At 36.5% G+C, this 13,329-nt stretch overlaps 1 protein-coding gene across 1 annotated transcript in view; it reads right to left on the reverse strand.

Moving 5' to 3' along the window:
* NUP98 (nucleoporin 98 and 96 precursor) overlaps window positions 1–13,329 on the reverse strand; it is a 92,998-nt gene that overhangs the window by 29,660 nt on the left and 50,009 nt on the right. The window contains exons 14-19 of the mRNA XM_042780961.1: window positions 11,933–12,049; window positions 10,153–10,451; window positions 6,075–6,188; window positions 4,480–4,618; window positions 3,303–3,480; window positions 2,322–2,486 (exon numbers count right to left, since the gene is read on the reverse strand). Of these exons, the coding sequence (XP_042636895.1) occupies window positions 2,322–2,486; window positions 3,303–3,480; window positions 4,480–4,618; window positions 6,075–6,188; window positions 10,153–10,451; window positions 11,933–12,049 (1,012 nt within the window). The remainder of the gene's footprint in view (window positions 1–2,321; window positions 2,487–3,302; window positions 3,481–4,479; window positions 4,619–6,074; window positions 6,189–10,152; window positions 10,452–11,932; window positions 12,050–13,329) is intronic.

The raw sequence follows: 13,329 nt of genomic DNA on the forward strand, positions 1-13,329 counted from the left end.
AAATAAGATGCTAAAAAACAATCCCTTTCCACTATATTATATTTGCTCATTTTGAATCCTTACTATCTCTCTACTTAAAAAAAAAAAAACTCACTTTCTTCTTGCTTAAAACCATGTTCCTCAGAAATTGTGGGGGGCTCAGTTCTTCAGAAAGCTTTTACCTACAGAAACATTATTAAAGGATTTCTGCTCATCTCCTATTTGCATTTTGATGATTAAAGTGCCTGATAACGACTGACTGTCAATATTACTTAAATTTGTGCTGTCTCTCGACAGAGGAAGCTTTGCTTTACCAGCTGTACCTTTAGGGTCCTAAACATTACTTTTATTAGCATAAAATTAGGCTATGTATTCTTTCCCTAAAAAAGTTAACATCAAAAAACACTTTGGAAAGGGACTGTACAAGGCATATAATTCATCCAAAATAAACAAAAAACCAAGTTCAGTTACTATATTCCTTCACTTCAGAAGATGTTTCTTAGGGGTCACTGCAAATAATGTCACAAAACGTGTATCAACTGTAGAATGTGAAACTAATTTGCGCTGTAAGATTTTCACCCAAAACCACAATAAAGTGTTAAAATAACAAGATTTCTTAGGAGTATTTGAAATGCTACAAAGCTTATATACACAAAAGTTAGCATATTTTCAGTTTCCCACTTTCCCACACCCTCCCCTCACCCTGTGCATGTGAGCATGGATATTGTGGTGTAGTAAATTACTTAGTGTGGCTTTTCTACCCATAAGTCTTTGTAAACTCCAAGGTGGGATTTTCTATGAGCAACTGAGGAGCTCCTGATTGTTAAATGTTATCCATGTGGTTTATTTCTGTTGGGCGTGGCACAATACAATGTTCTGGGAGGTTCCCACTCTCTCTCAGGTGCTTAGAGTTCTGACGCTGTGACTGGCTAGTTTGACCACCCTGCCAGGCTCAAAAGGAGGCCTCCTAGAGGCAGAACTCTCTCTGACTGCTGGTTGAGGAAGACGTGTTGCTGAAAGAGACACAAGAGACACGCATTGCTGAGTGAGACACCGAGGGACCAGCACTGATGGGAAAGAGACTGTGAGAGACTGTTGGCTGAGGGACAGTGGGCTGGGAGAGAGACTGAGCATTTTTCCTGAACTTGAATTGTAGCCTGTGGTGCTTCCCTAATAAACCCCATAATCTGTGAGCTCTGTGTGGCCACTGCAGCAAATTATCGAACCCAGGAGAGAGGTGGTGGGTGCTTTGGGAGGAACGGTTGGTGAAAGGGCTGGAGGGAGGCAGCATGTCTGGCCTTGCAGTAATAGGCCTTGGGTTACTGCTGGTAATCCTGTCTTCCTCTTGTGGGATTAGAGGAGGTCAGAACATGTGGCCTCCTTACCCTTTTTGTAGATATACATACAAAACATTCTCCAGCAAATGCCTCCCAAGAAATTGTTTAATAAAACATAAAAATTGCACATTTCAGGAGCCAGAGGAATTGTAGTATAGAAAATTTCAAAGTTCCAGCATTTAGTAGCTGAGAGGTAGAGGATGTTTTACAAAGAAATTCTTTATCAAAAATTCTTCTTTGAGGGAATGAGGCAGCAAAGTAAAAAAAATCTTTATAACTTGATTGAATATAAACATCCAAATTAAAGTAAAACTCTTTATGAGTTGGTATTCAAAGAAAGTACCTGATACTTAAATTACAAAGCTTTCCCACAAAGATTAAATGTCTATATTGGCTTAACAATCCTGAAAGAGAGTATGGTACAGGTAATTACAATAAACAATGCAGTCTCTACTCTCCCCAAGCCAAATAATTCATTGAATTTTTAAATTTATCTATAGTCATAAAGATTATGTATTGTTAAAAATACAAATATCAAGCAGTTACCTGAAGTATAAGCAAACAATTTGAGAAAAATGGAGTTAAAACTCTTACAGAAAGCTAATTTTTTAAAAAAACCATGGAGGTAAAGAACAAGATTAAAACTGCACACCAGGTAGTTAACAAAAGTAGGAATTACTCTGTATCAACCTATATAAGCAAAATGCTATCTTGGGTTTATTACTGAGTAGAGAATTCAGCAAGTCCAAATGAGAGGGAGGTGTTTAAGAATGACAATCTGTAGAAGGAATGATCCAAACAGCAAGAGAATTTTTTAAACCTCTCAAGCAAAAAACAGATGCCAGTATCACCTCACACCTCCCTTGTACTTGTCTCAACGTGATTGCCAATGCATTTGTACTCTTCAGAGTTCCAGGGGTCATAAAACAGCTTTGTATTAGCTGAATGACTTGCTTTCAACTTCTGTTATCACGGATTCCATTCAATTCACTGTCCCTGCTCTACCTGGGGTGGAGGTGCTGGTTTGCCATTAAGAGCCATCTGGAATGGGGTAGTCTGGCCTGTAGGAGGCATAGGGGCAGTCTTCAACTTCTTTGTACTGGTTTTGGATGGTCGCTCTTCCTCTTCTTCATCAGAATCCTGAAGACCATACTTAGAAAAATGGGAGACCTAAGGAGAAGAAGAATCCAAAAATGTTAATCTTAACACTATCATTCAAAAGAGCCTCCACAAGCCCTTGCACTCTCAGAGTTACAAAGAGAAAGGAGAAAATCAAAAGCATTAAGAGCAAAATGTCACCCACTACACTTTACTATTATTCTAAGATTCAGAGGATGTTTGGTGCATGTATTAGCTGCTAATAAAATTACTAAGTGAATAAATGTATGTGTGTATATATATATATATATATATATATATATAATTTTAAATGCAATCATTTATAAGAAAACCAAATACAAAGCTATTCTGTCACATCATCTTATCACTGCCTCATTATTCTCTACCTATACAAAGGCCTTTACCAAGTTAAATAATCCAACTTACCTGGAAGAGGAAGAAAACATTGCGTCAAACTAACAAAAAAGGCAAAAAGTCTTTATCTCTTCACCTTCAGGATGACTGACACTTATTTAGGAAGAGTTATCTCTACCCAGGGACAAAGAATTAGGTCTACTGAATTACTAAAGACCCTAATGATGCCAAAAATCAAAAATGATGCCATACCTTCAAGTTTATCTAACAGCTCACAGGATGGAGTAGAGGATCTGAATCATGAGTTTGTAACAGTGTATTTTGCTGTGGTTTTTAAGTACCTGTGTAATTTGGAGCAAATCATCAGGTATCTCTAGATCTGTTTCCTTATTTGTGAAAACAAAGAGAATGGAGCAGAGGCTCTCTTCCAACAAAAACATTTTATGCCTCAAATCACAGTTTGTAAGTCAGAAAAGGAAAAACAAAAAAAGTCAGAAAAATAAGTGGTTATACCTTAAACACCCAAGAACCAGTTTCAGGCCGATATTCTTTGAACTGAGCTCCTTGTTTCCTGGAAACCGCTTCCAGGCGCCCCTCATAGTTGATATCAGCAAGTCGATCTGGACTCTTTATTAAACAACGAGATGTTTTATCTGTTGGCCAAACTCCATCCAATGTAACTTCAGCCTTCCTGTAAAGTACAACCAAGTAAGGGGTAAATGCTTCATTTTGGAGACCAGAAAGCCAACTAACACCTACATAAATATCAAATAAAGAGCTATGTCAGTTTGGAATTATACTGCAGGTGTTTCATGAACCTGAGTTTTGTCTTCCGAGGTAGAGAAACTGAAGAGCGAAGAGTCAGCACCACATTAACTAGCTCAATATTGGGTTCTGCAGTCAGACTGCATTTATTTCAAACTACCACAGTACATCAATTATTTCTTATCTAATTTTAATAACACTTAGGCAATGAATCCTCAACCAAGTAATTTAGGTAATAGTCCAGTGCTAAGACCTAAGTCTTAGTGCAGGATTTAAGTTCTATTATACTTACTAACAACAATAGTAATAACAGTAATTACTGCCATTTATCAACACCAAATACTTGCATAATGAAGTATCAGGAAGACTACAGTACTAACTATTAAATAATCAGTATGTAACAATAACTACAATAGTAGTAACAAAGTCTTTCTCATATCAATATCTGAGTTAAAAGACAATGTCCTACTCAATCTATATGCCTTGTACCTAGAACAGTCACTAGCGCAGAACAAGTACTTAATATTTTAGAATACTTAATATTAATGAATAAGAGGAATAAATTTATGTAACAAAGACCCAAAGAATGGATCCACTAGAGCTGCTATTCCAAAATTTCAAAGACAGACCATTTAAACTATGGCACTTCCCTGACTGGAGAGGTATTAGAAGCTAGACTCTCAGGTTAAAATACAGAGAAGATTTAAGCATGGCCATATGAAGGGGAGGAAAAAAAACACAGAGCAGCATTCTTTATCATTTATACTTTCAAATGAGGCTAGAAAAACGATAACCACAAGGTATACTGTTAAGTCAAAAGAGCAAGGCATAGAAGAATGTATATAGTTATGATCCCATTTGTGCTTATTAAAAAAATTTTGTGGTTTTAGCTGGTTATTTTCTATACATGTAAATAAATTCATACCTATTTAGCCCTTCACCCACAGGTGGTTTTTGGCTATCATCTAAGTAGACAATCACTTCTTTCCTTCGGATATGCACAATATCATCCAAATTTAGGTTTGTCAAATTCACATCTCCTTCAAAATATATTGAACCATAACCTACAAATCAGAACAAATAGTTAAAAATCCATCCTCTATGAGGGCAAAAACCTACTTTACACCTCCAGTGATGAAACAATCAGATCTAAACATTAGTCAAGATTTTAAACGATCCAACAATTCCTAAAGTGGGTTATTTCTCCATAATAATGTATGCGTGGGGATATAAAGGGTAATAACAATTACACTATTACATGATTTAACATGTGTTTTTTGCCAGAGATATTTTATCATTCCTGCATGGTACAAGATGGACTAGATGTTTTCTGAGGTCCTTTCCTTTTTTTTTTCAGCTTTTTATTGTGATTTGGGTGAAAATTTACAGAGGAAGTTGATTATTCCATTCAACGATTCACACGTTTTGTTCTGTGACATCTACTCCCCACAATAGCACTCCTCCCACTTCCTCCTTGTGTTTACCATTTCTCTTCATCCTTTGTTCATTTCCCCTCCTGCCTTCTGAGCTTTATCCCTGGGCAAATGTTGCCCTCTTGTTCTTGTATGGCTGATTATTTAAAGGAATGAGTACTTCCCTGGTGTCACTGTTCATCCTATAGGCTTGTTGTCTATTGTGTGGCTGAAAGTTGAGGCTGACCCATGAGGGTGAGCTCAGTTCCAGGCATGAAGGGTGCCTAACAGCCATAGTCTCGAACGTTCCACCAGTCTCTATTAGACTTCTTAAATTTAGTTTTGTTCTACATTTTCCTCCTACTCTATCTAGGACCTCTCGTTGTGATCCCTTTCAAAGCAGTCAGCAGTGGTAGCTGGGTATCATCTTGTTGTTGTGGTCTCAGGGTCACAGGAGGGTAGGTCCATTAGTCCAGTGGGCAATTGTTTCCTTGCATCTTTGATTTTCTTCACTCTTCTTTGCTCCAGAGAGACCAATGGTTACACTTTAGATGGCTGCTTACTAGCTTTTAAGATTCCAACTTTTTGCATTTTCACGATACTTTTATTGTTCTCAAAATAGCCTTCTTAAATCTTTTCTGAAGTATCTGTAATGCTGCTACATAAACAACACTTAACATCTAGGTTGCAGTTAGTTAAAATGCCTAAGCACATTTTTCTATTCTACAGCAAAATGAGATTTTTTTTCCATGAAGAAAATTTTATCTGTAATAACTTAGTAACATGAAGTTGAACATTAGTATTACCCATTTCTTTTCAACTACTCAATTCTTTTACTTAATATTTCTTGATATTTCCAGTATTATCCTCACTTGTAGAAAGAAAATGGGCCAGTTACCAACCCCACACAGGTATACTAGGCCTAAAGAAAGTTATATGGTTCTAGTTATTGTTGCTTTGTTAATTGTTGATCAGACTGTCTACTACTCAGCCAAGCTATTTTGAGTGATGGTCCCAAATGTATGAAAAAAACATTTATCAAGAGCTTCTCTTCACTTTATTACAAAAACAAGATGCAGACCTCTGTGGGTTATCCACCATAACTCACCTTTACGACCAATAGTGAAGTCAGATACAATACATTCCCCCTTCTCATTGGTAATTTTAGCAAGATCATCCATAGATGGAATAGTATAGTAACCAACCTTAGTAAGAACAATACCTATGACCAAACAAACATAAATAGAGTATTAATAGTGATTATCCTTGGAAGAAGAAGTCTTAGTAATATCCACTTCACTTTTTCTTTTTCATAAAACTGTATGGAACGGACTTCCACACAGGCCTTGAAAATGATCCTTTAGGATGAAATGTTCTTATTCCCTTCTCTTCTGAGCTTCTTATGCAGAGCACCTGGCTGGAATGAACCTGCACTGATGTGGACCAGGGAGTCCCTGGGTGATGCCAATGGTCAGCACACTTGGCTGCTAACCAAAAGCTTGGAAGTTTGAGTCTACCCAGAGGCAGCTCAGAAGAAAGGCCTGGCAATCTGCTAGTGAAAAATCAGCCTTTGAAACCCTATGGAGCAGAGCTCTACTTTGACACACATGGGGTTGTTATGAGTCAGAGTTGACATCACAGCAACTAGTCGAAAAGATGTCACTGAATCCAGTGGGGGCTGAGAAGGGAATTTAAGATGAAAAGAGAACATATCTCTAGTGGTCTTCGGCTCAGGCCCACAGCCCTTTGGGAGTTCTCTCTAGCACTGATAGGCAACATGAGCACTGTGCTGATTCAGAAGTGAGTGGCCGAAAATCAGCTGGGGTAGGGGCCTCGGCTTGAATGCTCCACGCGCTAATAGGCATAAAACCAAAAACCAAACTGACTGCCATCAAGTCGATTCTGACTCAAAGCAACCCCCACTGTGTTTCCAAGGCTGTAAATCTTTATAGAAGTAGACTGCCTCACCTTCCTTCTGAGGAGTGGCTGGTGAGTCTGAACCATTGACCTTCTGGTTAGCAAATACCTTACTCACTAAGAGGCACAGGGCCAGGTATAAATGCACTCAACTGAACTGAGGCCAGAACTCTCCTTCTTCATGGGAAGTAGCAAAGTTGCTAGTGCTTGTTACTGACTGCTCTTGACTGTATGACTGCTAAGCTGAAATATTAAATACTATCTGTGGAGAATCAATCTTAGAAGGTGATTTCCCTGAGAATGTTCATGGTGCAGAAAATGGCATTTTCCAATTTTCACTCTTCTCAGCTATTGCAGTGTCATTAAATTCTTTGTCTCTCTGGGGGAAAACTTTTTTTCCTACAAAATGAGTATCTTTAAAAAGTACCTGAAATTATCAGTAACTAAATTATTATATATAGAAAAAAAAAATATAAGGATAAAAGATTTTTCCAAACTCGTTTTTGACCAATTGGTATTCTTAGGAGACAGAAAAATTTTTTCAAAAACTTACATGGTCTAGTAAGTTTGAGGAACATGAACTTGATAAGCACACTACAGGCTCTGAAAACTCTCCCAATAATGAAGTCTGTTTAAAGCAGGGCTCTGAACCAGCTTAGTCCTGGCCAATGCAGTGAAACTGGAACAGAACCAAATTTTTAAAATTTTGGGTGACGTGAACAATACCAGAATGGGGGAAATTATGAGTCAAAGTTTTGGAACAGGAGACTTGGAAGAGACAATAGTGAGCCTTTTCAGCAGCCTGATGCAGGAAAGTGGATTACTGCCAAGACTGTGAAAAGCAATACACGTTCAAAGCCATCTCTGAATGGGTCACCACTTTTTCTGATTTAGTTGGTCAAGATATTTGTTTGCCAAGCAATGTGTATACTGCTCTTATTTTCTAAGAGCAAGATTAAGTTTCTAGCAAAGTGTTGAACCTACTTTTTCTTGTTCCAGCTCACATTTTACAAATTTGGGTTGAAGTCTTCCAGTTTTACTTTGCCAGCTATGAGTGAACCAGGAAGAACTGGTTCGAAGCCCTGATTTAAATTTGTGTAACCCAGAGTTTCCCAGACATAGCCACAGACCTTTTTTTCCATATGACACCCATTCCTGAAGCATGAATGGTATTTCACAGAATACATTCTGGGAAAAGTTTTTTAAATCCATTTTGTCTTTTGTTTTACACATGAGAGTACCAAAACCCAGGGTACAAATAACTTATTTTAGCTTACATAGTAATTTAGTGGCAGAGGTGGAGTTAAAATTCCAAATCCAATACTTTTGTCCTATGGCTTTACTGTCTTCCATAAACCTCTTGTATCTTACAATTTAGATTCCCCAACAGAGAGCTAAAACCAAAAATTCCTACATGAGCAAGTCCCATAGACAAAAGAGAAACTTAAGGCCTGCATCAGCAGTACTTATAAAAGCACCAACTAAGAGAATTTCAAAAATATCTAGTAATATTTGATGGGCAAGGAGAAATTCTAAAGTGGAGTACACTGCATAAGTAGACTGCCCAACCTTCTTTCTGAGGAGTGGCTGGTGGGTTTGAACCTCTAGCCTTCTGGTTAGCAGTCACATGCCTTTGGCACTATGCCACCAGACCTCCCTAAGGTCTGCATTAGTAGTACTTAAAAAAGCATGAACTAAGGAAATTTCAAAAACATCTAGTGATACTTGATGGGGAAGGAGAAATTCTTAAGTTGGGTAAAGAGGTTTCTGAACATTTCTAAAAGTAAGGCTCTAATTGGGATGACCCCTCCCACTTCCTCCAAAAAAAGCTGAAGCACTCCAAGGAAGTAGTGGAACACTGCCATGTTCATTTTAATCACTCCTTGTCCCATATGTCCCATATGTAGCTATAGGTAAGGCTAACCTGCTCTCTAAGACAAAAGCATTTCAGACAGACATCAAAACAAATTCCAGCAATGCCTACTTGTACACTTGACTTGGTTCTCTTCTGACAAGGTTTAGAGGGGTGTTAGGGTGCCTGTATATGTCTTAGCAATCTTTAAAAGTAGTCAGGAATGGAACTCTACATAGGGTGGCAGCAAACAAAATCAATGAAAAACCTGGAAACAATAAAATATTTACTGAGTGAGTATTTGAGAAAGAGATGTAATGTAATGAATTCACTAATACAGATTACTTAGGATTTTTTACTAAGTGACCAAAAGATACACATGAAGGCAATAGATAGGTAGATAAAAATTTCAGACACTACAAGAAGAGACCAATGAAAAATCCAAAATGTTCACCATTTTGTTCAGATAAACAAAACGCTGCATATTTATACAATGGAATACTATTCAACAATAGCAAAGAATGAATTATTAACATATGCAACATGGATGAAATCTCAAACATACTGAGTGAAAAAGAATGTGGACAGTATGATTCCATTTACATGAAGTTTAAGAACAGACTACGGGGGACAATAGTTTGAATGGGGATGCAAGGAAACTTTCTGTTTTGATTGAGATGTTAGACAACTGAAAGAAAAAATAAAGCAAACATGTATGTACATGTGTGTGTGTCAAAATTTATTAAGATCTGTGTAGTTTACTACTTCTATAAAAAAATTAAAAAATAGGAGTATGATGACATTGATGAAAACACAATTGAGATGTTATGTCAAACAGAAAAAAAGATGAGCTTTAAGTATCTGACCAAGACTCGCAGATCTTAAAGTTTACATTGTTTATGGCTTAGTCTTTGTTAGAAAATAAAAGCAAGCACAGAATTGAGATGATAATAAATAACCACCGCAGCAGGTACCATCTGAGTGCCTATACATGCCAGGCTTTATAGTTCATATGCCTCATCTAATTCAAATCTCAATACCCTGTATGACAGGAAATAACTACTACTTTTAACTTCATAAAAAAAAAAAAAAAAAAACCTAGTAAGCAATCAGATGAGTTTATAAAGCTAAAGATGTATCAGGACTTGAACACTCTCTGGCTATAAAATGTGAGCTCTTTAAACTACACCAAAGTAATGACTTATCAATTTTAACTACTCCCAAACGTCCCAAAAGTATGTGAATTAGCAATCAACTAAACCATAAGTGAAAAGTATTTAAATGTTAACTTCTATAAAATGCAACAAAAAAGTATGTAAACATTCAGATAGCTGACTTTCACTGGTGTTGAAATTTGTGACAAACGAGATTTCAAATGACCAGGAAGAGATCAGTCATGTAGCAATCTGAATCTGACCTGCCGGGTGCACGTGGTAAGTATTATTTTCTGTTTCTTCTCGATCATCTTGCAGTGACTCATCATGGAAAGATGTCTCTTCACTGCTTCCTTCTAGCCCATTTCGCAAGGCAGCACGCATATTTAATGCAACAATGGTATCATCCACACTGCTACTGCTGTTATGTTTATTTCCAGCACTCTCTGGGGTTTGAGGGATGGGTTTGGCAATAGGGTTAGTATAAAAACGTGACACAAGAGAATCATCATCTCCATCCTGCTGATGGTTTTCATCAACAGGTTTGCTCAGGAAACTGAATCTGTAAAAGGAGAAAAACAAAACAAATGTTTTAGCCCCTGTAACACTAGTGGTAGTGAAATGTTAATAGTCAGTCAAGGCTTCCTGAGTCCTTACTAAGTGCTTGGCATTTAATATGTAGGCAATTCTACTTATTAAAAATTCACTTAATATTTAAAGTAATCCTGTGAAGTAGGTTACTATCACTGCCTCCATTTTATACCTATGGAAACTGAGGCACAGGAAGGTAAAGTAACTTGCCCAAGGTCACAAAGTTTTAAGTGGGAGAGTTGGGATATTAACCTAGGAAATCTGGCTCTCATATCTATGCATTGACTGGCTTATTTTCATGAATGAATGGATCTGAACATCTCAATTCTGATGTATTTTTTTATAGCATGCTCTTTTAACAATCAACCACAAGAGATCAAAAGGAAACCATTTGTCCAGGGATAAAGCTCAGAAGGCAGAAGGAATAAGAAAGGAGGACAAATGGCAATGTTAAAGACAGGGAGGAAGTAGGAAGGGTGCTGTTACCTTGTGGGGATTGCAATCAATGTCACAAAACAAAATGTATAGGAATTTACTGAATGGAAAACCAATGTGCTCTGTAAACTTTTACAAAAGTCACAATAAAATATATATATATATAAAAGTGTGCTCTTGTAGAAAATTTCAATATAAAAAATGAAAATTGTTTTATATTTTTAATATTACAATCACTAACGTGTTAGAAAATGCTCTATTAATAAAAAGACCAAACTAGGACTTTACTGAAAGGAAAAAAAAAAAAAAAAAGTATAAAAATACACAGAGATTTTCACTGAGGCATTATTTTGAATAAAGGAATACCAGGTAATATAAATAACTACTAATGTGGAATTAGTTGAATTTTGTTACATTTACAATGGAGAATACAATGCAGTCATTAAAAACAAGGAGGCAGATACATGCATACTAATATGATAGAGCATTTATAATAAATGGGAAAAAAGCGGGTTACAGAATACAAAACCTCTACCCATACATATCTGTAAGAATATATACTGAAATAAATAAATTTTCTACAGTGGAAGAATATACACCAAACTACTAAGGATTAGTGAGGACACTTTCACTTCTTCTTTTGTATACCTCTACACAGATTCCTTTTTCTTTTGGGTAGGAGGGTTTGGTTTTAATGACTATGTATTAATAACCAACACAAACAAAATATCCCTTAAGGGGGTGAGGGGTGTCAAATGCAAGCAAACCTTGTTGAAAACAATATACATGATACCACACTAGGTCTACAGAACTGAATCAGAAGAACTCCAAAAATTCAGAAGTCTAAACTACTCAGGAAACAAAACATGATTCGATTTCTAGGCAGTCACATGCTATTTTACTCTATATAACATCCACCAACGTCCTAATTCAAATTTTCATAAAATGAATAAATTCTAAGCACAGAATCTCTTCAAACTCTCTACTAGGAACAACCCAGAACAGCCTTCAATTTACCTCTCTCCATTTTCTGGATAATCAGTTGGTGAAGCAAGATCTTCAGCATCACGGTTTACAGGAGAAAAGAGATTACTATTGTTAAGGTTCTTCAAAACCAACTTCTTAATGCTCTTTCTATAAATAAAGGGGTAAAATGTCAGGTACACAAACTGTTATCAGAGAAATAAAACTGGAGCCCAAAATGGCACTCTTGTTCAACAAATGATAAATTTAAATGACTGAACAAGTTCTATTCACAAACTCTCCCTATAAATTGTAACTAGAATTGAATGTTTCAAATATATTGTACTCTGGTACTTGGAAGAATAAAGCTAAGCACATTCAAAACAAAGTGGTAACTCTCTTGAAAATACTAAATCTCCTATGAACAATCTGAGCACTTTATCCAGATACTCAGTTCATTCATTACATTCTCTCTTATATTTCAATTATTTCTGTACATATCTTCTCTTTAATCATTTTTTTTCTTTCATTTCGTTTGGAGGAGGGCAGTCAGGATCTATGACTATCTTCTCCATAAAACTTAGCATGCTGGCTTGAAGAAAGTAAGTGAATAAATATTTCTTAAATGAGAAAGATTTCTTAACAAAAACAATGAAGAATAAAGTATTATGAATTTTAAAAAAACAACAACAACAAAAAAAAACACTTGATCACAAATACCTAAAAAGTTCAGGTTTGTGTACAGCAAGTTTACCTAATTAAGGTAAGAATTCCTCTGGTACATAAGCCTGAAGCAGAAGAACCATGTTTTATACAGCAGAAGTGATCTTCATTAACCAACATTTAAAAACTCGCTGGATGACTTAATGCACTACATTCCTCTTTTTTTAAATAAGCTGAGGTCCATGTATGCCAAACATCGACAACTAGTAGACCATTTTTATCTGTTTGAATATTTCTAGTGTCAACAACTGAGTGATATGCTAACAAAAACCAGTAGTGTCTGTCCCAAAACCCATATATACTAGTCAAGCTCCTTATTATGCCATAATTAAATAAGTAATAAGTAAGACACTGAAACAGGTACTTGACAACTAAGAAATGTTGTTTCCATGAAAAGTTAACTGAGATTGCCCTTCCTATTAATGTGGATTGGGTAATGCAGACTATCCTTGTAGGGAAGACAATGGGAAAAGCTAGGCATCAAGAACCAACAGGAAAGTTCAACAAGACAGAAAATAACAAATGCTGCCGAGGTTGTGGAGAGATTGGGACTCTCGTACACTGCTGGAGGGACTGTAAAATGGTACAACCATTGTGGAAAGCAGTATGGCGATTCCTTTGTAAGTTGGAATTAAAAATACCATTTGACCCAGCCATCCCATTACTAGGTATATACCCTAAAGAAGTGAGAGCCATGACAAGAACAGATATATGCACACCCATGTTCA

This window comes from Orycteropus afer, unplaced genomic scaffold (genome assembly GCF_000298275.1).
Source record: "Orycteropus afer afer isolate SDZICR_OR568_19922 unplaced genomic scaffold, OryAfe1.0 scaffold00074, whole genome shotgun sequence".
NCBI classification, from domain to species: domain Eukaryota; kingdom Metazoa; phylum Chordata; class Mammalia; order Tubulidentata; family Orycteropodidae; genus Orycteropus; species Orycteropus afer.